Genomic DNA, 23,426 nt, shown 5'->3' with positions numbered 1-23,426 from the left:
AAAGTAATGCTCCTTGGAGCTCGATTTTCAGTAAGATAAGCACATGTCGGATCGATTAGATTGTCGGTATTAATAACTTAAAGAAAGCCATATTGTATGAAGGAAATTTGAATGGAAATAGTTGGAGGAAGAATGCTATAATGGACAATCAAGATGAACTGCTGGGATCCTCTACTAAAGCGTGGGGACTTGACGATGTCATGCCAGACTGGTCAGATTGGACTAGTTTGACCAATCAGACTACTTCTGATCTAATTTCTGATGCTCAATCTGCGACCCCGCCTGTTATGAAGGTGTCATCACCGGCTTCAGTTCCACGTCAAGACAGTATAAATGAGACTGATCCATGGGCTTCCGCAGTATTTCCTTCACCAATTTTGTCTAGTCCGCTACCGTCAATAGTGAAAGGAGCCGAGCCAGGGTTTACAGCAGATGTCGTATCTGCGCCATTCAACAATGCCCATGGTGGCATGCCTAACCACTCTCAAATACCAGAGCAAACTGAGTTGGATACTCCTAATGATTTGGCGCATGACGGTGTTAAGTGTACGCAAAAAGCTGTATTAAATCATTCACCAGAGGCGGGAGACACAGAGTCGGAACATTCGTCATTAGTTCAATCGAACGAAAGCGAAGACAAGCAAGCGACAACAGCAAATGTTTCCGATAGCGTGCAAGATGACACGACTGCAAATAGCATTCATGCAGAGACTGATATATCCATTGAGGATGAAACTACAGGAGATTCAAAAGCAGTTCAATTACCTATTGAAACAATTAATGGCGATGTCCAAGTTATGGAGACACAAGGTGAATTTGAGGATAATGAACAGAGTAAGCAAACGCTTGAGGGAAAAAGTGAATGGTTGACGGAAGATACATCAGAAGAAAACGATAGCAAGCTGAAACAAGACTCAAACAATTTAATACCCGTTTCTAAGGTTGAACCAGCAACTGCGAATACAAATCAGATCGACACGGAAGTCACTCCCATACAGACTAGCAAAGAGGAGACTCTTGTTTCACAATATTTTCCAGCTGACAACCAACAAGACGATTCTCATCATTTGTCGAATCCATTTGCACAACATTTCAGATCTTCTGTACCAGACCCGTTTAGTGCAACTTCGTTCGGCTCAGACCAATATGGTTTGACACATATCTCCGATAACTTTCTTGTCAGTCCTTTTTCAAGTGAACCTGCAGCAGCGCCAGAATTTGCGGCCAGTTACGTACCAGAAATATTTCCACTTCCAGAGACTATCACCAGCGAGCGTGACAATATCGCAAGCTTTTTTTCAGATACGGCTGTTGCTCCTCCACCACTGCTAAGTTTTGGCCGAGCGTAAGTGCATTTGAAGACTGTGGTTGAAAATAAAATAATTTGATGCAGACGAAAGCTTAGTAACATGTTTACGCGTCCATCACGGCAATTTTACACACCGGACCCACATGGGTTGCCGTCTAAATCAGGATCCGCCTCACCTACGTCTTCGATACATACAAGTGCGTCGCACGACGATGGAGTGAAAGTGAAATGGAAACACACGGAGATTCAAGCTCGTGTACTAAACGTGGTCGATCAGTGGAAGCACACCGGCAAAAGCACCGGACGAATGTTTGACTGGGATAATGCTGACCAAGGACCAAGCGGTCCTACTTATCTGTTCGATCCCTTGGCTGCCAGTACGGCTATGGAGCGAGTACCTAGTACCGGAATCAGCAAACGAGAGCAGCCTGTTGTACAGTCATCCACAACAGCAGAGCCTGTTGCGATTTCGTTTGGCTGGCAAGATTCGACTAGTTCTAATGCTTGGCATGATACGTCTGCAACGCCAGATAGCGAACTGCGTGACCTACATAGTCAAGTTCAATCTGCTACGCCTATTTCTGGGGCTGCTTCAATGACTACGATTGACGATAATATAGATAACTGGGGACAATCCATTGCAGGTTTGTCACAAACAAGTAGCTCTGCAGCGCATCCAAAGCTGCACGTGGACGTTTCAACGAATTTATTTGGTGAAAAGAATTCGAACGACATTTTTGAAATGCCTACAGAGTCGGGACCGGGCTACTCAACCAATACTACATCTTTTTCGATATTGCAACCTACGCTTGCTCCATCGAGCGTGGCTTCTCCAGTGAAGCCAACGTCTTTTACGGCAAATGACAACGATGACAGCCGTTTTGCAAAGTCTTTGGCAAGTCCAGTTTTGCTGCCAGCACCCAAAGCTCAAAATCCGATTACTATTCCACCTTCTTCGCCGACAAAGTCAGCGACGGCGACTCTTATACCCTCGCAAGTTTCAACGACTCCTATGGTACCTTCGACTAGTGACTCCCCTGCTAATATAAACATCGTACAGGATGATGACGACTGGAACGTATTAATGGGTTCTCCGGCCACTAGCACGCCCCCACAGCTCGCTGACGCAGTCCCAACCACTGCTAGCAATGACGTAAGTCATCAATCTGGCGTGTCGGGTACGCATAAACATACCCATCATCACCAGCACCAAAAACACTTGTCAGGCGTTATTTACTTTCCGCCGCCGAAGCCATCTTCTCCAGCAGCATCCATGTATGTCGATTCTTCGACCGACACATCTGCTTCATCATCCACGACAGACTTATCTTCGACTCTACCACAGCACATTGGAAGGCACCGGAAAGGCACGATGACGCTTTCACCAACGGCGCCTAGTACAACGGATGCAAAGTTAAGGGACGACGAAGTTGTTAAAGCCATTATGGATGCAATTCCTGATATCGAGTATTTACTTGATTGAACACAATGTAACTACTCTAAGCAATTATGACACGTATTCTTGTATAATAGATTACTCTAGAGCAGACTTATGCCTGTATGGATTACTCTGGGACTTAAGGTCGTATATTCTTTGTTTCAAGCACTAATTACTAGTGACAGCCACTCAAACATTAAACCGAACCGAAAAAAATACAAGTTATAACGACGAAATAGTTGGTATATGTGCACATATGTTTGACCTTTTATTCTATTCTTGTCCTTCAGCCAGCTCCTCTGTGCCGTTCACAACCGCACTCGCTGTCCGGGTTGTGAGCATGTGGGCCAGGACCTGGCTCGTTCGGAAACTAAGACCCTTTGTGCGTTCAATGACTTGTTGGTATACACTCTGTGGCGGGTGATTCATAATGACTGTACCTTCAGAAAAATTGATTTTGGCGTCGACTCTGGTGTCGCGAATCAGATTTACAATCCACTTCTCGCCTTCTTCAGCAGACAAGTTTAGTCGAGTAGACAAGTCTCGAATGTCAATGCGTTGATGGATCTGGCAATACAGTTCCGATACTAGATGCCGAGCTGATTCGAGGAACCCGTCGGCAGAGCCAACTAGGAACGGATCAGTTTTAACGACGTTTGCCGACTCTGCAAGCTTGGCCTGCGCTTCTTCGAAATCAAAGTCAATGTAAAGAGCGTAGACGAATTCGGTAACAGGGTCAAAATACTCGTATCGCTCTTGTTTTATGACCCGAACCAGTTCCCGAATTTGCTTCTGGTAAGTGGCATAAGCTGAGGTCCGGCCTGCAGTAGTCTTGCGTGCGTTCCGCGATGCGAGTACAGTGACGGTGACGTATCGCAAGATCCAAGGGCAAGACGTCTGAATAGCGTTGAGATAGGCGGGGGAGATAAAGATGTCGGTAAGTTTCTCGCGGCCAGAGTCAGCGCTGAAGAAAAAGAACAAAGCCCAGTGGATGAGCCATGTCCGATGATTGAGTTGGACTAATGGATCCGTATAAGTCTTTTGATCAATCAACTCCTTAAGCTTGCTGAGCTCATCAATGGCGTTCTCCCATTGCAAAGTCATAATCTCGCATGCAAGCTTTCCCCAAGTGGCTGAGATGACGAGTTCAGAATCATTTGACTGCAGCCGGCGTTAGCGACTGCTGGGACACTTATAAATGCGCAACATACCAATGATCGGAAGTGAAATAACAGATCAGCAGCCTCCGCGTATTTTCCGCAGTTGTATTGAAATTGTCCGTAGTGATACAAGACATTGACCATTTCAGTAGAGACCTGTAACTGTTTAGCCCCTTCTAAACTTCTGACTTTCTGTCTAACACTCACTCCATAGTTTTCCTTGACAAAACTGTAGTTCTGTGTCCGGTCAGATCGCAGCGCACTTGCAACCTCAGGATTTCTAACAATTTCCAAAACCTTTTCTGCCTGCTTCTCAAAATTATCAAGCTTTTCCAACACAACCTTACGACGTTCAGTAATAGCATCGGGAACAGCGACATCTTCACCGTTTAGTGCCTTATAAGCCTCCGCTATGTAATCTGTCATATTTGTGTCCTTCATCAAATCATATTTGGCTTGTAGCAAGAAATCAGCAGGATATAGTTTTTGTTCAGAGATGTGTACAAGTAAAGCGAAAATTAGTAGCCGGTCAAGATAAGGCAAGATCCGCGGAACCAAATCATAAGATCCTGAAGAAGTAGACATTTCTGCTTCGATCACAAATTAAGCCAATTTTTTTGAAAACAGACGTCGGAGCAATTCGTTGCTAAAGTGGCTCTTTAGTTGCTTTAAAAAAATTTCAAGATTTTGTTCACCACGCGAGCGCGTTATATTATAGGGTAAGGGTAAAGACCACGAGAAATTTGTTCATGAAACAATATACACGAACAGCTCAACACAATTACTGTACTTTAAACGAAGTGACAAAAAATGAACGTGTTACGGGTTGGATATGCCGAAGTGGTGTTTAAACGAATTAGTGGTAGAAAGGCTATGAAATGTGCTATTAGACAGTATCATGTTGGAGAATTAAGGATTGGCTTGAAATCGAGCAAGGATGTCACTTCAATTAGCGCGAACAAAAGTCAGTGGTTCAATACAGAGTATCGTGATAGTATGTTTAATGATTTACGAATATTTTCCTCGAGACAATTGACTACAGTCGCAAAGAGAGACCGAAGAGCTGCTATAATAGAAGAGTCTGATAAGAAAGTGATAGAACAAGAGATTGCAAAGTTTGCAGGCATATTGAAGCCTGAGTATGCACCGACGGGTAAAGCTACTATACATGGCTTTTACTTCGTTGCCCGGACAGAACATGGAAATCTACCAGTCTATAAAGAGAAGAAACGAGGCGGTACAAAAGCATTTGTGTTGATTAGAAACATTACTGGAGACGTGTCTGTAAGTTTACTCTTATACTGCTTCACTTTTAAGTTACTAACGATATCTATAGAAGTTTAGAGACGACTTAATTTCAGCGCTTGAATTTGAGTCTAAAAATGTCGAGGTTGATCTTACGACCAAACATATTCGTGTTCGGGCGTCACTGCATGAAGAAGAAGCTGACCTACTTCTGGCCAAGATTGTTACGATTTTGGAAACTGTATTTTGAGTATTAAAGTAATCTGGAGACGGACATTTCTCAATCGACTGAAATGTACATAGTTAAAACAAACTCCAGCAACGGCGTTATCTTCATCAAAATAGCATCTGATTTAGATGCGAAAAAGTACCCAAACAACTAAAACCAACAACAGCAAGTTGAAAACCTTCTTTTCAGGGTGGGCTGCTTTTAGATGTTGCCCTGCTTAAATGCGTATTCAGTCTGCAAATCAATGTCTGTAGCCTCCCATGGATAAGCAATCCATACATCCGAAACGGTCTCGGCTGCATAGTATCTGCCTTCGTTCATCATATCCTCTGGTAGTTGTGCTCGTTTTGGCTTGTCCTTGTTATGAAGGACAAAGACAAAGAATTTGGTCTCTTCGTTTCCTCGGCCGAGTCTTTCGGCCTGAATCTTGACGTCCTTCTGTAATTCAGAAATCGCATAGTGAAGAGTAGTACGAGTATCGTCGACTTCATCGACCACGAGAATGTTCTTTCCAATCAGATTGAGAGCATGGCTTTCAAGAGTGTTGAAGTCGAGCCACTGTGTTCTCACGACTTCCACACCAAGTTCCTCGGCTTTGGCGACTCCTTCTGCGGGGTCTGTAGCATTAGACACGTACTCTTCATACAAAGACAGACCGATCGCTTGAATTGGGATGTTTTTCGCGCCAGGTTCTTTCAAGAATGTACGTAAGATTCGAGCAGGAATAAATCCACCACCACCAATTGCGACCATTAAATCAGGGTTGAACTTCTTGATCACTTCCGCCGAACGCTGGCATAGCTTATGCACGTGATTGTAAGAAATAAATATTTTTCCGTCGCCTGCCATTTTGTATGCAAAGATGTGAGATAGGGTCGAGACTGATCTGAAACAAATATAAACTTATCAATACTGATACTCTGTATTTCTAGTATTCACCCAAATTGAGCTGGTAAACAGATAAAACTTTAGGTCAATATAATTATAAAAAAGAGAAAACTCAGTGCTTTGTGTTAAAACCAAGGTGGACAGCTCGATTTGATGTTTTTTTTTTGATAATCCACTGTGAAAGCGTCGACCATGTCCTTGCTCTTCACCCCCTGAAAAAAGTGTAAATTACGTTTAGTAGTTATGGCTTATACAATTATATATTTGTACGAATATGGCATATATGCATTAAAAGTAAATTACGCGAAGACCAATCTATATTTGAACTACCGTAGGGCGTATTCGGTCATATCCGAAGTATTTCTCAAATCTTTATGTCTTTGAATTATGATAGGAATGAATCAGAGTAATTAGAAACAGTAAAAGGTCTTACTAGGGCCCAATCAGACAGTGAGTGAACTTAAGTACAATAGCTGAACCACAAAATTAAGTGACAGACAGTTTGATCTTATTTTGGACTCATTTCTACGCCATTGTGTAATAATTACCTATAATAGTGCGTTCATGTTATTTTCGCTCAAGACTTTATTACGGGTACACGTTTACTGATTGGTAGATGCTGCGAGACACGTAGCGATTTCCTATGACAGCACTGCGATTGCTTAAAACACAAGTATAGTCTTTATATCATGGCGGCTAGTCAGCAAAATAAAGCGCAGATAGCTCTTGAGCTTACAGAAGAAAATCTAAGAGCTTTGCTGCAGTCAATTGGTGATAGGCAGCACGCACTAAGCACGTCACGAAGCTCGTCTCGGAGTCGCCCCGAAAACACGTCCGATATACTTTCACTTGAGGCTTCAGACGCGACAGAGATCTTGCCTGGTATTAGAAGAATACCGAGTATATCTAGTACAATTGATTCGACACCACAAGGAAGTGTGGTAAATCTCTCAGCCAGACGCGCTGCTGTACGTTTGACATCTGATAGGAAACCGGTACAAGGCACCCGTCACCGCAGGCGGCTTGAAAATGGTGAGTATCCCTGTTTGTTGTTTTGCGCCATCTAAATGCACTAAAACGGTGGTCTAATGTTGTGCTTAGCTCAAATGTTATACAATCCGCATGCTGTGCCGCCATCTCCCGCTGATTTCTTACCTACCCCTACATATGCTATCCGTCGTATAGACAAGAGTTTCAGTGAATATCTAGTCACTATGAGCTCTAAAGTCTTCGAAGATTTTATGTTTCTCCAAGATACTGATAGGCAGAAAGTGGTTGACAAGCGACCACATATCCCAAAGACCTTGAAAGATAGAGTTAAAAAGGGGCATCTTACCCAGCCTTATTTGAAAGGAATAGAAGAAGATATCAGGAAGTTTGTACTGTCTGCTCCGGCAGCTGAAATTTCACATCTTCCAAACGAAATTAGACGAGCGACCTATTATGCTGCTATTAGCCGTACCCCGCAGAGATTATCAAGCCCAGCTTTTCAGGCTGCCGAAACAAAAGCAAATCAGTTTTTGCTGGAAAAGGAAATAGAAATAGACCCAGATTCAGAAAAAGCAGAGTCGTTTTCTCGCTGGATCGTTTATCAAATTGCTGAATACTATCAAGTCTCGTGCTATAGTATGTTTCGAACGAGTTTTTAAATTTTGACAATATTAACTAAACTATAGCTAAAATTGCTGGTGAGCGACGAATTCCTTGTGTCGTATTAAATGTTGATGGTAAACCGTTTGAAGAGGTACCGCGGCCAATATGGACCTACGTATAGACTTTATTTTCTTTTTTCTTTATTACGAAATCATATTGATAAATAAGTGATTGAAGAGTATTATATACCTATGGGTTTCTGGTCGTAGTGTTCGTATAATGTTGATTTATAGTCACCGAGAAAGTTTTGGTGTCTCGACGTACGAATAACGTACGCGCGCTCAGAGTTTTTGAAGTCCTATCGTTCTACACTTTTCGGTGAAGCTTAGTTTAAAATTCTCCACAGTCATCTTATGCGACTTAACTTCGATTTTTAAATTAACAGAATCTTCAAGTATTGGCCAAATCCGGGGGTAGAAGTGTATGACTGATCGAAGTTCACTTGATTACGACGAATTGCAAAATTTTGAGCTTCACTACCTGCAAGCATCTGAGGATGCCGACTTGAATGAATCACAGGAAACCAATTTAGGACTTGAAGAAGATTTAGATTATACCAGACCGGTGAATTCTAAGATCTGCCCTGATTGCAAGCAGTCCTCTTTGCGACGGTGTTTGATCCAGAAAAAGTTTGCCATTGTGATTTGCATTGACAAGAAGGCAGGTGTTATTTACAACTGTTTAAATCAGAGCTAATGATTATAGTGTGCTTATCCATTCGGAAACGATGATATACTTAAGAATATTCTATACGTAAAAGAAGAGGAGGTTTTGCATAATTGTCGACAGCATCTGCTTAGAGCTGGCGTAGGAGTTGATACAGCGCATAGAATTGCACCTATTAATACTGGAATGGCATCCGGCAGATAGGCTTTGCGTGTATAACTTATAACATAATATATATGTATATAGTAAATGTTGTCTGCATTGGAATGGCGTATATTTTGTGAATAACTAGTGGTTCAAGTCGTAACTCTATGGGCGGAAGAGAGCGACTATGACGAAGCAATAGTAAGTGCATTACTTATTCTCAAAGTGAATATTACATGTTTTCCCTTCATAATTTGCATCTGATATTTACATACATTTTGTCAATTTGAAGTGTTGGTGCTGACCGATCTACTTTAAAGTTTCAAGGCTTTTAGAGTGTGTACCCGGGGGATACAGCGATGGATACTCTCATCGGTGGATTCAACTATCTCTGTCCTATATACTGCGACAACTAGCAGCAAATACTTGACAGTTTTTTTGTAGGCTGTGGAGGCGCACGAAATTGAGGCAGTAAAAATTACATTTTTTGTTCTGCTTGTGTAACATCGACATTGGCTAAGTACGAGTGCACAGAACACTATTTTAACTAGTCGAGTACGGAGGTTATTCAATAGTAGATTATGAGCGACGCTAAATTCTTTACAAAAGTAAGACTGAAATTTTATAAGATTGAGACTACAGATAGCTAATTGCAATTCTATTATAGGGAAAAGCCGCCGAGCTTCGGCTCGAGTTGAATTCCGACAAAAAGGACAAGAATTTTATTAGGCGAAAGACAGCATTGAAGAAGATAGTAGCAAATATGACAATGAATAATAACGAGATGATTCAATTATTTACCGACGTTTTGGAATGCATGAAGTTTGACAGTCTCGAGATCAAAAAGATGTTTGTGGATCCAGTTGTAATCAAGCTTTACCCCTAACTGTGAATAGGTGCTTTCTTTATTTGATTAACTATTGTCGAGTGAAACCGGACTTATCAAATAGGGCTTTGCCGACTCTTTTAGTTGATCTTCGAGATAAGAACCCATTGGTTCGCGCATTGTCCTTACGAACTTTATCATGCATTCCTCTGCAGTCCTTTTCAGATGCATTAGTAGCCCCACTGGCACAATTGCTACGCGATCCAGATCCATATGTTCGCAAAACAGCGGCATTTGCAGTTGCTAAGCTATGGGCGATAGACTCTGCACTCGTTGAAAAACATGAATTAATTAACAAAGTCAATCAGCTTCTGGTCGATAATAATCCCACTGTCGTATCTGCTGCGTTGGCTGCGTTATCAGACGTGACTGATAAAGCAGATGGAATGAAATTGGCTATTGGATATGAGGATGCGAGCAAACTTGTGCAGATCTTAGGAGATTGTAACGAGTATGTGCAGATGATTCCACTACGCATTTATCTGACATTCTAGATGGTCGCAAACATACATTCTTGCTGCATTAATGTCATACACACCCCAAGATCCAGCTGAAGCGCTTCTTATGGCCGAGCGACTGAGCCCTCGACTTCAGCACTCAAACTCAGCGGTTGTACTAGGAATTGTTCGCGTGATCTTGTACTTAACCAACTATATATCCGATGATACAGCAGTGCAGAATCTTGTGGTACGATTTGCCCCACCGCTGGTAACTTTGCTTTCCAAACCACCAGAGATACAATATGTGGCGCTAAGAAATTGTTTCTTGCTATTGCAACAACACCCAGACATTTTAAAGAACGATATTAAGGTTTTTTTTTGCAAGTATAATGATCCTATCTACATCAAAGTCACAAAATTGGAAATCATATTTTTGCTAGCATCCGAAAATAACATTCATGCAATTCTGCGGGAACTGAGAGAGTACGCGTCAGAGATTGACGTGCAATTCGTCCGGAAGGCTGTGCGCGCAATTGGCAAGTTGGCAATCAAGATTGAATCAGCTGCTCGTGCATGTATTGATACTTTACTGGATCTCGTTTCGACTCGGGTATCTTACATTGTGCAAGAATCCACAGTTGTGATTAAGAATATTTTTCGCAAATATCCAAATCAATACGAATCCATTATTTCGGTGTTGTGTAAGAATTTGGATTCTTTAGATGAGCCTGAAGCAAAAGCCGCAATGATTTGGATTATTGGACAATATGCGGATCGCATAGAAAATTCAGATGAACTGTTAGACGAATTTCTGTTTGCGTTTAAAGAAGAAACCGTTGACGTACAGCTTGCCTTACTAACTGCTACTGTGAAATTGTTTATTCAGCGTCCTGCAAAAGGACAGGAACTTGTTCTACAGGTTCTGAAGTGGTCGACAGAAGAAACTGATAATCCAGATTTAAGAGATCGTGGGTACATGTACTGGCGTCTGTTGTCGTCTACATCAACTGATCCTGAGACTACTCGGCAGATAGTTATGTCTATGAAGCCAAGTATCACTGTTGAGTCTGATAAACTTGAAGACAAAACGATTGAGGAATTGAGCTTAAACATTGGATCTCTCGCATCCATTTACTTGCGGCCTGTTGCCCAAATCTTCAAGGGCACGAAAGTACGTCAACTAGAACAAAGCCCTGCTCTAAGACGGAATGAGTCGTTCAACGGAGGGCCAACTTATTACGCCAACGAGTACAATGTAGAAGGTTATGTGTTTGCTGCTCGGGGGGACTTACTGGCAGACTAATATAGAATGTGGAATAACAATGATGGTATTGCCGCATATATTGCGGCTGTTATGTAAAATTAGATAAACCGTGTAATTATGGTACAGTTGCGTAACCGTAGGACTTTGTTTAACGCGCTTATATAGCCGTTTAAGGACGAAACCGGTAGCAGTTCTATTTACGGTAAATCCGGGGACATCAAAGTAAAAAGGAAGCCAGATTTGTTCAAACAGAGATGGGGGATCTTGACGTCAGACAAAATCCATTTTATTCTTCTCTGTAGACTAGTCCAAATGAATGAAATACCGGCAAATTTGGAAGTAGTTCTCCTGTAATTCTGGTTTGTACATGTGCTTCCAACTCAAATACAGAATAATTCGGCACACTTGCACTTGCCCGAAGCAATTGCATAAGCCAGTTACAACTTGAAATGCGTCCTTCTTAGCTTTAATCGGCTCATTAAAAAAACTTTAGACAAACCAGATTAACTATATTTGTATAAAAAAACTTGTTGGATCATAACTAAAGATTAAGTTTAAATATTGAACTCAACTGTTATTAGTATGCAATAATAAGCTCTAACGTTAACCTTATATGAAGGACATCTGAACGTCTCTACGGACGGACTGCCGCGATCCGTTACGGAATCGCTATATCCCCGGCCCCAGTCCCCTCAAAATTAACCATCATCTTCCTCTCTTTGCGAGTTCATCAACAACTCAATTGATCTCTGTAGCAATGTCTTTCTCTTCATTTTCACAGGCATCCGATTTGCCTACGTGGTCGAAACTCCAGGAGGCTTATGACTCGGTCGGAAAGACCATTTCCGTGAAGGAGTTGTTCAAAGCTGATCCAGCCAGATTCGAAAAGTTCTCTCGCACTTTCACGAACTACGATGGTTCAGAAATTCTGTTCGATTTCTCAAAGAACATTATCAATGAGGACGTCTTTAAGTTACTCGTCGAATTGGCGGGAGATGCCTCGATTGAGAAGTTAAGAGATGCTTTTTTTGCTGGTGAGAAGATTAATTTTACTGAAGACCGTGCGGTTTACCACATTGCTCTCCGTAACCAGTCCAACAAGGTCATGAAGGTCGACGGCGTTGACGTCACCCCTGAGGTTAACAGTGTGCTCGCTCACATGAAGGAATTCTCCGAGGAGGTCCGATCTGGAAGGTGGACAGGTTACACTGGAAAGCCAATCAAGTCCATTGTCAACATTGGAATTGGCGGTTCCGACCTTGGCCCTGTTATGGTCACTGAAGCACTGAAGTTCTACGCCAAGCGTGATCTTAGTGTTTTCTTTGTCTCCAACATCGACGGTACGCATATCGCTGAGACACTGAAGGCTGTCGACCCCGAAACCACTCTGTTCTTGGTCGCCAGTAAGGTAATTTTTATTCTCTCAACCCATGTAATCTGTTATTGAATTTCTATAGACTTTCACTACCGCTGAGACATGCACCAACGCCAACACTGCCAAGACTTGGTTCCTCGAGACCGCAAAGGACACAGCTCACATTGCCAAGCACTTCGTTGCCCTCTCCACCAATGCTGAAGAGGTTGCAAAATTTGGCATTGATGTCAAGAACATGTTCGGTTTTGAGAGCTGGGTTGGCGGTCGTTACTCTGTCTGGTCTGCCATCGGCCTGTCCGTCATACTTTACATTGGATACGATAACTTCGAGAAGTTTCTCAAGGGTGCCGAAGCAATGGACAAGCACTTCACTGAGCAGCCTTTGGAGTCTAACATCCCTGTTATAGGAGGTCTTTTGAGCGTCTGGTACAATAACTTCTTCGGTGCTCAGACTCACCTCGTCGCTCCTTTCGACCAGTACCTCCACCGATTCCCTGCGTATTTGCAGCAATTATCGATGGAGTCCAACGGAAAGTCTATCAGCCGTGGAAACGAGTTTGTCAAGTACTCCACCGGATCTATCTTGTTTGGAGAGCCTGCTACCAACTCCCAGCACTCTTTCTTCCAGCTTGTTCATCAGGGTACCAAACTGATCCCCGCTGATTTCATCCTTGCGGCTCAGTCCCACAATCCTATTGAGGGCAATCTCCACCAGCGCATGTTGGCTTCTAACTTTTTTGCGCAGGCTGAGGCTCTTATGGTTGGAAAGACTGAGGAGCAGGTTAAGGCTGAGGGTAACCCAGAGAACATTGTCCCACACAAGGTTTTCTCTGGCAATCGACCTACCACCAACATTCTTTGCCAAAAGATGACTCCTGCCACTCTTGGTGCTTTGATTGTTTACTACGAGCACCTCACCTTCACTGAGGGTGCCATCTGGAACATCAACTCGTACGATCAGTTTGGCGTTGAATTGGGCAAAGTTCTTGCTAAGTCCATTGGCAAGGAGCTTGATGACTCTATCCCTGTTGAGTCGCACGATGCTTCCACTAACGGGCTCATCAACAAGTTCAAGGCTTGGTCTGCATAGCTTGGCGGAGCAACTGAAAATGACAAAATGAGTACAAGCAAAAAAAATGGGGCGTCAAATGTATCGGTAAAATTGGCACCGATGGGTGTATGAAGAAGACATGTCATAATATAACTGTAATTTGTATAACTGAATTTTGAATATTTACATGGATTTTAAACATCACTTCGAGTTTGACTGCTCAACGATGGCTCAACCTTGATTTCAAACATGTCTTCCTTGTCTGCGCTGACCTGCGTAACTCCAACAAACTCAACATCAGGTGCCATTCGTACTGACCCTACTACAGGTATTATAGTTTCAATAAACTTCTTTCGCGAAGGGAGGTTACCTTCTGGGCCCTCAGGAATAGTGTCCAGATCGATATCCTCGTTCATGATGGATTTCAAAATCACGAGTGCACCGGGCTTGGACAGCACGAGACTAGATTCACTGCAGACTGCAGACGCGCAGCACTCAATACACCCAAACTCGCACTCACAGGACTCGATACGCTCAATCGCCATCTGCACGATAATTTCCAGAAACTCAAAAACCTTGCGAGACAAACCTGATCCAAAGATCAGCCCACGGCTAACATCTGCTTCGTATCGGTTGCTTCGGCTGGTACCGCTGCTGGAGTCATAAAACGTCAGTCTTGCCGGTCGCTTCCGAGCCGATTCTCGCGACGCAAACTCTTTCTCTGGAGCTTTGCATTCGGTGCGCAAGTCGCTAGTGCTTGACATCACGACTGCGCCGGTCATGCTGATGATTGCGTGTTCCGCCGCGTGAATAGCGCCCGCAAAATGAAGTTTCTTTTCGTTCATGAGAGCCACTGCTCTTTGAGGTACGTCAATCCAGAACCCTTTAGTATCGATTACTACGGGCGGTGTCGTAGAAACATCAACCGCATCTATGATTTGCCGCCGAGCGTCGATTTTGAAGTATCCAAAGACAATCGTAGTGACTTTAATGTCGCCGAAATACGCAAACTGCAACGGATGCTCTTGGGTGTTTGTGACGTTACCCGATTTCGGCACAATTGCTTTCACAGCATGGATTTCCTGGGCGTCGACGTCTGTGAAGTCACGCTGCGAAGTTGTCCAGTCGACATTTGTTCGTTCAACCTTGGCTACTTTCGCATCGGGGTCAAAATCACGTACTAAATACGACCGGCCTTGGTGAATAAAAATAGCGCCTTCGTACAGCGTAAAAGATACCCGGTTAGCTTCGATCTCTTCAATGACAACATGCCGCCCATTGGTGACGTCTAGGACCGCGTATGTTTCCTCGTCAATCTGACGAATAGAAACGCACCTCGCAGGCCAAGGCAAAAACCGCGCGTGACATGTATAGAGATCACCCTTTGTATTGAAAGTGTCCAACTTGGATAATCGGTCTGGAGCTAGATCTTTTAAAGTTAATCCAAAATATTGCTCGTCGGATTCAATAGAAATAGGCAGTTCGAACGCGGCACATTGTAAATGTGCTTCCAGAACTAATGGGTTTTCTAGATCAAGGACCACGTCAGCGTTCGGTTTGTCGAAAAGTTCGTTAGGATTTTGCATGAAGTGCTGATCAACCGGATGCGAGTCACCGACTAAAATAGTCAAAGAATCTTTGTTTCGTCGCCCAGCTCTACCGCTCTGCTGTCTCAGATTGGCGACTGACATCGGAAAACCAGCAATGATAACTGCATCAAGACTACCAATATCAACACCAAGCTCAAGTGCGTTAGTGGCAACAATGCCAAGTAGCTGTCCTTCAAACATGTCTTTTTCAATTCTCCGTCGATCTTGTGGTGTATATCCACCCCGATAACTCATCACCCGATCTAACATTTCTTCCCGTCTGATGTTCACAAACTCTTGTCTCACGGCTTTCATCACGAGCTCACAAACATGACGGACTCGACAGAATGTTATAGTCCGAACGCCGTTTAAGACCAAACGGACTAATAAGTGGGCAGCCTCAGTCACACCGCTACGCCTCCCGGTGCTTGAATCATCCAGATCTTTATGGCGGCAGTTCCAGACTAGGAAATGTTTCTCACCGGAGGGCGAGCCATCGTCTTCAATCATTTTAATATCCTGTACGCCAAATACCTTTGTCATGTGGTCGTATGGATTAGAGATTGTTGCCGAGCAGCTGATAAATTGAACAGAGTTGTTGCCTAACCAAGCGCATAGCCGACGAAGACGACGCATGATCAAAGCAACGTGAGATCCAAAGAGGCCGTTGTAAATGTGTAGTTCGTCAACAACTACATACCTCAGATTGCGAATAAACGTTCTCCATTGATCAATAGCGGGCAGAATAGTTACGTGAAGTATATCTGGATTTGTAAAGATCACGCTTGCTTGCTCCCTGATTCGAATACGCTCGTCTTTGGGCGTATCACCGTCAAAGGTATCAACTACCACATCCCACATACTGTCCATTAACCCTAAAACGGACTGCAACGCTCTTTTTTGATCTTGAGCTAAAGCTTTCGTAGGGAAAACGTAGATTGCACGTACATCACGATTCGTCTCAAGCGCGCGAATTAGTGGTACTTGGTAAATAAGTGACTTACCTGAAGATGTAGGTGTGGCTACAATCACATTCCGACCATTACTAATGGCGTTAAGAGCTTCAGCCTGATGACTGTAAAACTCAGTAACGTTACTAGTAGTGTATAACGCATCTGCCAGTTGCTGCGAAATAGCAAAGTCCAGAGCACCTAAATACAAATTATTACATGCGATGCAAAGTGATCAGACTATTTACCATATCGTGCTGATTTAGCAGAAAACACTCGCGCCCCGTTAGGAACAATTTGTTCATCATAGTCACTGTCACTAGTCATATCCTTGATAATTTCTGGTATTGACTTTCTTTCTTTAGGTATCAGCGGTGGATAAGGTAGAATTTGGAGATTAGGCATAGGAGAATTGCAAATTGGACTTGGCTCAGCTGGAATATATTGCTCTAGCTCTGACTTGATTGTAGTTTCTGGATCAATCTTAGCTTGAACGCATGAAGCAATAAATTTGTTGATAGATTCAATAAATTTTGCATTTCGCTTTGTTATTAATTTGGTCATATTCTCAATTGAAAACACCGGCATTTTAATTTGGTTCTTTGGTATCTTCTTAATTTGACCCTCAACCGACTTTGCAGGCGTTCGCTTGAGATCTTCTTCAATAAATTCAAATACAAGAAGCTGACACGAATCCGCTATAGCAGCAGTTTCCAAAATTCTGAAAATATCGTTTGCAGGCCCTTTCCCTAGAACAGATTTGTCTTGTTGGCCATGTTCTTCATAAACCGTCAGGTCATTTTCATCAACATATTCAAACTTCACACTGTTTGGCAATAAGAATTTAATTGCAGCACAGTCTTCAAGTTCAAGTTCACGTTTTGTTTGAGCAGTAATAGTGTTTTTAATGGTTTGAAAAAGCGGAGCCACATTTTTTCTTGCACATAAGAAGGTTGATACAGTGTTGATCGCGCGATGAACAACCTCTAATCTCTTAAAATATTCGGGCCATTGCGGGTCGGGAGATACAGATCTAGCAGGTCCTTTTATTCGAGGTTTCTTTGCCTGGCGCGACGCAGCGAGTCCTGTGCTTGTCTGTGATTTGGGTGGCATCAACGTGTAAAAGTTGATAGATGCCGCGATCAAGACGCGTAAAGCTAACTACAAATAATGCCACATGTCACGTGATAGTATATTGCCAAAGTTCTGGTCAACAAAGTGTACAGCAAAGAAGTATTATATATCAAGGTTTCGGATTAATTTATGGCAAAACTAACAATACGGCGTTTCTTGTGAGTTTTACTACTCATAAAAAATCCGCACATTGTGCTGCAAAGTTGAAACACCAAGTGTCCACGTGACAGAAAGTCAGTCTACTTCTCATCAATTTCCATCTCTTTTAATGCGCCTTCAAGAAGATACAAATAGTCGGGATTATTCTCACATAGTTCGTATCCAACTGGCAATCTACATCGCCGACACCTGTACATAAACCACTGTTCACTCTGGCCGTCTTCACTGTATTCAGGTTAATTTACAATCAACTTCGTATAAGTTACAGTGCTATACCGGGACATCTCAACGGATGTCACTTCTCTGGCCATCGCTAACTTATAAGAGCATTTTCCTTCTCTCAAGGAAACGATCACGCTTGGAATCTTGCATATTTCGCTGCTCCGACGAGGCAGTTGAGAAATTGACGGTGAAATTGTCAAAACTAACTGCGCGCAGTGACATGCATAAGCACTCATACTATTGGCTTCACTAATATAGGCCACGACTAACCAACACTCGGTTATTTTTCATTTTTGCGGGTTCTTTCTAATATTTACACTTTGAGTGTTACACGCGATCTGGCTTTTTAATGGTTAATCACGTGATGTATACGGGTCAACTAAATTGACCGACTCAGATTTCGGGTCAGTGGGTTCAAGATAAGTAGAAACTAATTACAATTTGTTCAAGCTTGTTCAGTAAAGATCTCGAATGGATATATTGAATACTAATCCAAAAAGAACAGAAAGTTGAGAATTCCAGTCAGTCACTAATTATTGTGCTCTTTAACTTCTGATAAATTTGGCGATACTATATTGAGGCTGTACGTTTTTCTGATTATACCTCTGCTGTTCTGTGACGGAGTTCTGCTGTGTGACATGAGAAATGAATATGGTGTCGCGATACAACCAACTGGTCCGTCGTTAGTCCACCCGTGTGCTACCTCAGCTCTTCAATCCATTGTTGGACAGGGTTCCTTAGAGGTTCGAATTGGCTACTTTTGTATGTTGATGCTGGCAAACTTAACTTCGCACAAAACTTATCCATAGCTTTGTGTATCAATTCGTCTCCCGGTGCATGGCTTTGTTTTAATGACATGTCTGCTTTGGCTGAGCAGGTTGATCTTCAAGAGGATCCGCTAAATCTCATGTACTTTGCTAAGACTTTTCGTACACACATAATATTGATATTCCCATATCTCTTGTTGGTAACAGTATATTGTACTTGATCTGACACTAATTGGAAACAAAGCAGCATCAGCAGGATTAGGCTTCATTGCGTTTTTATTGTTACTGCCATTTCCACCTTTGTTAATGAACATGAACTTGATGTTCATGATCTTGTCGGTACTGTTTGCAGTTATTTCCGTAACATGGCAGTATATGGCAGCTAATGCAGCTTCACTTACGGCAAAGTCTATTTAATGGGACAGTGTCTGCAGAAGTTGGCATTAGCACTGTTATAATGGGATACCTTATAGCTTCATTTCTCACTTTCACGCTAATTGGTGTATTTCTGATCGCAACCGCCGATCGCCCATCTCCACGCGGTCCTCTGCCACGAGCGACGCTATAATGTTCAATTTCTAATTTAGAATATTTATCTCATTGATGACGTGAGAAGTCAATCGTTGTTGTCTGTATACAGTATGTAGTCTTAAAGTTTTGTTAGTAGTAAGACATGTAAACCTTAATTATTACCTTATCGGTATCGCGCTAGCTTACTACGCATCTCTTGGGCTGAAAGCACGACCAATGTAAACGGCTCTGGAGCGAAGCAAACAAGTTGAAAATAACTGTTTTGCATCAAACAGAGCGTGCATTTGCATCTTGTATAAATATTGCGTTCACAATACTAGAATAAAATGGATCCGGAGAAAACGTTATTAGCATCAACTTCGGGAGCGGAAACGGACGCGATGGGTAAAGACGAATGTCTCGATTGCTAAAGGTCTGCTAACAGTTTAAAAGACTATGGCTCTATATCTACAGTTTGTTCGAGAGAACACGAACATGAACACGATCAGGAAAAGCTTCTTACCTCTGTCGTTGATGTCAAGGATTTAGAAGACTCTGATAAACCATTTGCCGGATATGGTGAACTACAAGCTTTATTAGACGAGGGACCGTAAGTTGTCAGGACTTCGGAGACGTGGATAGTAAAGTAAATTGTTTTAGATCTTCGTGGACTCTTGACGAGGAGCGACGCGTGAGAAGAAAGACGGATATTAGAGTAATGACCTGGGCTTGTATGATGTTCTTCAGTCTGCAACTTAACCGGATTAATATCGTGAACGTGTTAACGACCGACTTCTTGATGGACGTGCATATGGAGCCAAATGACTATAATTTGGCTCAAACCATTTTCGTGACTTGCTTCCTTTTGTTTGAAATTCCAACGCAGATTATGACCACCATTATGGGCCCTGAAATTTGGATTCCTGTATGTTTTCAATTGCGCTAATAAGAATAGGGTTGTATGAGCTGACAATTGTAGACTATGATGACATTGTGGGCATCCGTTGGCTTTCTGCAGACATTTGTGACCAGCAAAACAACCTATCTCATTACTCGAGGATTCTTGGGTGTTTGTGAAGGCGGATTTGTTCCAGGCTTGGTGCTATACACAACGTCGTTTTACAAATCAAATGAAATGTCAGTTCGTCTTGCTTTACTGTGGACTACAAATTACCTCACAAATGTCATCTCAGCATTGTTGGCTTCGGTGATTTTCAAAATGGACGGTATCAATGGCTGGCACGATTGGCAATGGCTTTTCTTTTTGGAGGGTATCTTAACAATTTCTATTGGTATCTCGACCTTTTTTCTTTTGCCATCATTTAGGCGGTCCAATATTTCAGGTTTCTTCACTCCACGCGAACAAGCCGTGTTGCGCGCTCGTGTGATTCTTGATGATCCGTCCAAAGCAAGAGCACTCGAGAGCAGCAAGAAGGTTAACCTTGGCAAATTTCAATTACGCGACGTGTTTAATACGTTGACCGACAAGTTTCTGTTTCCTATTTTTATTCTTGGATTCCTTGGATTTGTACCCTCAGTTGCTGCTTATCAGTTTTTGACTATCATGTTCCGTAGTTTTGGATACGGCACGTTGGAATCGAATTTGTTGGTCATTCCAGCAAACGTGCTTCTTATATTGTGCATGTTGACTGCGTCACACTTTGCAGACAAGTATAGACGAAGATGGTGGGTCCCAATTGTGGCTATGGCGTGGTGCTTGCCATTTGTTATTATTTTACTTGCACTGCCAGACGAAACCTCTCGATGGGTACGTGTGTTTTGCATCACTTTTATTGTTGGTTTTCCATACTATACCCCAATTTTAATGTCTTGGATTTCAGCAAACTCAAATGACCAACATAAGCGTGCATTGGCTGTTGCGATATATAACATTGGTGTACAGTTTGGCAACATCACATCTGCAAATGTTTATCGGTCAGATGATGCTCCATACTACAGACGCGGAAATGCTATTTTAATTGGAATTGGTGTTTTTGTCATCGGGCTTGCATTGTTTGTCCGGTGGATGTACAAGAACGAGAACAGACGCAGAGAAGCCGTGTGGAATGGCATGACAGAGCTAGAGAGACTGCACTACTCGGCTACTACGACAGATCGTGGTAACAGAAGATTAGATTTTAGACTGAAGCTGTAATTTTCATTTTAGATATTGACATATTTAGGTAAAAGTAGCATTTGGAAGGGATTAGAGCACGTGGAAATGTATATAGTTACCAAATCGAGTATATATGATCATTTAGAATGTAAGGTCACGTGAAAAAATGGGCTAGGGTCCGCGGCTATTCTATTTCGTCGCGATTTGTGTCTTTTCTCTTCTTCACATTTCTAATTCACAGCAAATGCTATTCGCGAATTAGATAGCCAATCTGCCATAATCTGTATTGTTTTATCTGTTTCTGAAGTATTTAAGCGATTATTACTTCTGTTTTCGCGCGACTGTATTAAATCTGCCCTCTGCTGACGCGATCTGTTGCCACTATAATGTCTAGAATGAGTCCAAATAATTACGGTAAGTTAGTTCTAACTGATCTGTGAGTATTGGTATTAATTGTAGTAGGAGGTGCTTCTACAGCACAACAATATATGCGATCACCACCTGATCGCTCGCGTAGTTTAGCGCAGCCACAGACTGCTGCTTCTACTGATGGTCCAAGAGCGATCATTCTGTCTAATTTGCCCCCTGATGAAGAGATCGACCTGGCTCTGTTGCACTCGATTATCCGTGGCGGCAAAATTGAATATTCATACTATGATCCTGTTCGTCGTACTTTTGCAGTTCATTTCATGCACTCAAGAGATGCTGTGAACTATATCTCGTGGATTGCGTCACAAGGAAGCGTGTATATTAATGACTGTGAGATCTTCTTTGATCTGATTCCTAGTCCAGCGCCTGTGCCAGCAATTTTTCTGAGTCAAAGCAATGTTTCCCGTAAATTATACCTAGGAGGAATTCCTACTGAAATTACTTCACGTGTGCTGTGTGGAATGTTTGAGCGATATGGTGTTATCGAGTATGTGAAGATTGTATGGGAACGGAAGTGCGGTTGGGTGTCATTCTGCAGGATTGCTGATGCCTTTGACGCGTTGAGATTTATTCGACAAGATGAACCTGTTTTTCGTCGATCGCGAATCGAATATGGTCGTGACGATTGTGAAGGTCCAATGAACGAGATTCTTGAGGGTGGTGGTGTTAGTATCAACGCACGTAAAGATGTGGATATTGTGATTGGAAGGTTTAAGCACATGGGAAGACGTCAACAGGCAAACGATCCTAGGTCTCTAGGAAGACTTGTCGAACAGAGGGATTCGTTGCCACCACCACCGCCACCGCCACCGCCTCCTTCACAAATGTATCCTAATACTTCTTCACGAGCAGCGACTGAGATTCGGAGTCATTAGTTATATGTTTGCTTTTGTATAGCTAAATGTCAGTAGTCGCTTTGTTGTATTACAATGGTTCTCAATTAGCTAAATGTTGTAATTTAAATTACGACGCGTTTGTCTTACGCGTTAGGACACTACCTTTCCATTGTTTGTGATGTACTTGAACACGATGGCTTTTTTTTTGCACTCGTCTAGCGCATCGAAAGCGTCTGCTGACTTCGGATCAGAGTTGCCGAACACAATACTGAACTATTGTCAAGAGTTTTTCGGTCGTGCTATCAACTTAGGGCAGCGCTCTGTTCGCTCGTGGTTTCGTTCAGCCAGACAGTTGGCACTGATACATCTATCGGAATGATTGACCAGATGGGCAAGGCAAAATCTGCAGCTGATGTAAGGTTTTGGATTGGGAATGCCAAAAGCATTCTGTTTGCGTCCGAAGCCAGCAGTGATTTAGTGTGAGCACGCTGACCAGGCTACTCGCTGGTTTAACTATGATAAGTGGCTTAGCGATTCTGCTCGCAGTTTACATACTGGTGGTACGGTGAATTACTTTTATTATCTTGATCAGCAGTGAGCTGGTTGTTGACTTGCAAATCAGATCTCAAATTGGCGAGTTTGTTTAGACCAACTCTCATGTCAGCACCATTTCTGTTCTTTAAGCCTCACTGGTATACTAATACTGTAACAGGTCGTACTAGGGAAAAGATAAGATTTGTTACGAAAACCATATAAGAGCACAATACCCCTCCGAGTCTGTTTACTGATATACTAGAGTAAATTGGCTATGATGTGGAAATGCGTACCGAGCTTGCGTTGATACATAGGGCTTGATGCTAAGCATGAGTGAGGAGTAGTCAGTGCGTATATGGCCATCACCGGCGCGAACAGCATAATGAGACGGCCGAACAGGACGGCGGTGAAGGCAATGCCGTTTACGTGATG

General features: G+C 42.6%; 11 protein-coding genes across 11 annotated transcripts; 8 read left to right on the top strand and 3 right to left on the bottom strand.

The window, feature by feature from the left end:
• The first annotated feature begins 8 nt into the window (after nt 1-8).
• Nucleotides 9-2,877, top strand: V1512DRAFT_276305 (uncharacterized protein). The gene is made up of 2 exons (XM_066917860.1): nt 9-1,345; nt 1,394-2,877. Exons 1-2 carry the CDS (start codon nt 141-143, stop codon nt 2,790-2,792), a joined length of 2,604 nt encoding a protein of 867 aa, XP_066771460.1. The 5' UTR covers nt 9-140; the 3' UTR covers nt 2,793-2,877.
• Nucleotide 2,878: 1 nt separating this feature from the next.
• V1512DRAFT_263298 (eIF3 subunit 6 N terminal domain-containing protein) lies at nt 2,879-4,568 on the bottom strand. Its single transcript, XM_066916462.1, has 3 exons — nt 4,115-4,568; nt 3,959-4,063; nt 2,879-3,908 (listed from the first exon to the last, which is right to left on the bottom strand). Exons 1-3 carry the CDS (start codon nt 4,490-4,492, stop codon nt 3,021-3,023), a joined length of 1,371 nt encoding a protein of 456 aa, XP_066771459.1. The 5' UTR covers nt 4,493-4,568; the 3' UTR covers nt 2,879-3,020.
• Nucleotides 4,569-4,717: 149 nt separating this feature from the next.
• Nucleotides 4,718-5,402, top strand: V1512DRAFT_247945 (mitochondrial 54S ribosomal protein mL49; the record flags this gene model as incomplete). Its single annotated transcript, XM_066914512.1, has 3 exons — nt 4,718-4,901; nt 4,950-5,191; nt 5,244-5,402. 3 exons carry the CDS (start codon nt 4,718-4,720, stop codon nt 5,400-5,402), a joined length of 585 nt encoding a protein of 194 aa, XP_066771458.1.
• Nucleotides 5,377-6,427, bottom strand: V1512DRAFT_263294 (phosphoribosyltransferase-like protein). Its single transcript, XM_066916461.1, has one exon. The coding sequence runs from the start codon at nt 6,228-6,230 to the stop codon at nt 5,583-5,585; it is 648 nt and encodes a 215-aa protein (XP_066771457.1). The 5' UTR covers nt 6,231-6,427; the 3' UTR covers nt 5,377-5,582.
• Nucleotides 6,428-6,958: 531 nt separating this feature from the next.
• Nucleotides 6,959-8,043, top strand: V1512DRAFT_271310 (uncharacterized protein; the record flags this gene model as incomplete). Its single annotated transcript, XM_066917637.1, has 3 exons — nt 6,959-7,301; nt 7,371-7,895; nt 7,946-8,043. 3 exons carry the CDS (start codon nt 6,959-6,961, stop codon nt 8,041-8,043), a joined length of 966 nt encoding a protein of 321 aa, XP_066771456.1.
• A 302-nt stretch (nt 8,044-8,345) lies between these two features.
• Nucleotides 8,346-8,792, top strand: V1512DRAFT_247942 (uncharacterized protein; the record flags this gene model as incomplete). The annotated part of the gene is made up of 2 exons (XM_066914511.1): nt 8,346-8,582; nt 8,628-8,792. The coding sequence occupies 2 exons, from the start codon at nt 8,346-8,348 to the stop codon at nt 8,790-8,792; spliced, it is 402 nt and encodes a 133-aa protein (XP_066771455.1).
• A 521-nt stretch (nt 8,793-9,313) lies between these two features.
• V1512DRAFT_207842 (Clathrin/coatomer adaptor, adaptin-like protein) lies at nt 9,314-11,361 on the top strand (the record flags this gene model as incomplete). Its single annotated transcript, XM_066913420.1, has 4 exons — nt 9,314-9,340; nt 9,400-9,581; nt 9,629-10,069; nt 10,113-11,361. 4 exons carry the CDS (start codon nt 9,314-9,316, stop codon nt 11,359-11,361), a joined length of 1,899 nt encoding a protein of 632 aa, XP_066771454.1.
• A 637-nt stretch (nt 11,362-11,998) lies between these two features.
• On the top strand, nt 11,999-13,946 carry V1512DRAFT_239155 (Phosphoglucose isomerase). The gene is made up of 2 exons (XM_066914199.1): nt 11,999-12,730; nt 12,780-13,946. The coding sequence occupies exons 1-2, from the start codon at nt 12,080-12,082 to the stop codon at nt 13,785-13,787; spliced, it is 1,659 nt and encodes a 552-aa protein (XP_066771453.1). The 5' UTR covers nt 11,999-12,079; the 3' UTR covers nt 13,788-13,946.
• Nucleotides 13,865-17,593, bottom strand: V1512DRAFT_164909 (uncharacterized protein). The gene is made up of 2 exons (XM_066913085.1): nt 16,536-17,593; nt 13,865-16,488 (listed from the first exon to the last, which is right to left on the bottom strand). The coding sequence occupies exons 1-2, from the start codon at nt 17,398-17,400 to the stop codon at nt 13,943-13,945; spliced, it is 3,411 nt and encodes a 1,136-aa protein (XP_066771452.1). The 5' UTR covers nt 17,401-17,593; the 3' UTR covers nt 13,865-13,942.
• Nucleotides 17,594-19,307: 1,714 nt separating this feature from the next.
• V1512DRAFT_225748 (major facilitator superfamily domain-containing protein) lies at nt 19,308-21,339 on the top strand. The gene is made up of 4 exons (XM_066913833.1): nt 19,308-19,484; nt 19,533-19,689; nt 19,740-20,004; nt 20,059-21,339. Exons 1-4 carry the CDS (start codon nt 19,427-19,429, stop codon nt 21,232-21,234), a joined length of 1,656 nt encoding a protein of 551 aa, XP_066771451.1. The 5' UTR covers nt 19,308-19,426; the 3' UTR covers nt 21,235-21,339.
• Nucleotides 21,340-21,581: 242 nt separating this feature from the next.
• V1512DRAFT_247937 (uncharacterized protein) lies at nt 21,582-22,499 on the top strand (the record flags this gene model as incomplete). The annotated part of the gene is made up of 2 exons (XM_066914510.1): nt 21,582-21,609; nt 21,658-22,499. 2 exons carry the CDS (start codon nt 21,582-21,584, stop codon nt 22,497-22,499), a joined length of 870 nt encoding a protein of 289 aa, XP_066771450.1.
• Between the last annotated feature and the right edge of the window lie 927 nt (nt 22,500-23,426).

Source organism: Lipomyces arxii, assembly GCF_038497795.1.
Source record: "Lipomyces arxii strain Phaff 12-163 unplaced genomic scaffold V1512scaffold_8, whole genome shotgun sequence".
Lineage (NCBI taxonomy): Eukaryota > Fungi > Ascomycota > Lipomycetes > Lipomycetales > Lipomycetaceae > Lipomyces > Lipomyces arxii.
Note: the sequence above shows the minus strand (reverse complement) of the source record. Positions and strands in the feature narration are given on the sequence as shown.

Coding starts and splice junctions, on each gene's coding strand:
- V1512DRAFT_239155 (XM_066914199.1), top strand. CDS start 12,080: ATGTCTTTCTCTTCATTTTCACAGGCATCCGATTTGCCTACGTGGTCG. Junction 12,731..12,779: donor TGTTCTTGGTCGCCAGTAAG/GTAATTTTTATT, acceptor GAATTTCTATAG/ACTTTCACTACCGCTGAGAC.
- V1512DRAFT_263298 (XM_066916462.1), bottom strand. CDS start 4,492: ATGTCTACTTCTTCAGGATCTTATGATTTGGTTCCGCGGATCTTGCCT. Junction 4,064..4,114: donor TTGTCAAGGAAAACTATGGA/GTGAGTGTTAGA, acceptor AAACAGTTACAG/GTCTCTACTGAAATGGTCAA. Junction 3,909..3,958: donor TATTTCACTTCCGATCATTG/GTATGTTGCGCA, acceptor CGCCGGCTGCAG/TCAAATGATTCTGAACTCGT.
- V1512DRAFT_263294 (XM_066916461.1), bottom strand. CDS start 6,230: ATGGCAGGCGACGGAAAAATATTTATTTCTTACAATCACGTGCATAAG.
- V1512DRAFT_276305 (XM_066917860.1), top strand. CDS start 141: ATGGACAATCAAGATGAACTGCTGGGATCCTCTACTAAAGCGTGGGGA. Junction 1,346..1,393: donor CTGCTAAGTTTTGGCCGAGC/GTAAGTGCATTT, acceptor AATTTGATGCAG/ACGAAAGCTTAGTAACATGT.
- V1512DRAFT_225748 (XM_066913833.1), top strand. CDS start 19,427: ATGGATCCGGAGAAAACGTTATTAGCATCAACTTCGGGAGCGGAAACG. Junction 19,485..19,532: donor AGCGGAAACGGACGCGATGG/GTAAAGACGAAT, acceptor ACAGTTTAAAAG/ACTATGGCTCTATATCTACA. Junction 20,005..20,058: donor GCCCTGAAATTTGGATTCCT/GTATGTTTTCAA, acceptor TGACAATTGTAG/ACTATGATGACATTGTGGGC.
- V1512DRAFT_164909 (XM_066913085.1), bottom strand. CDS start 17,400: ATGCCACCCAAATCACAGACAAGCACAGGACTCGCTGCGTCGCGCCAG. Junction 16,489..16,535: donor TGCTAAATCAGCACGATATG/GTAAATAGTCTG, acceptor ATTTGTATTTAG/GTGCTCTGGACTTTGCTATT.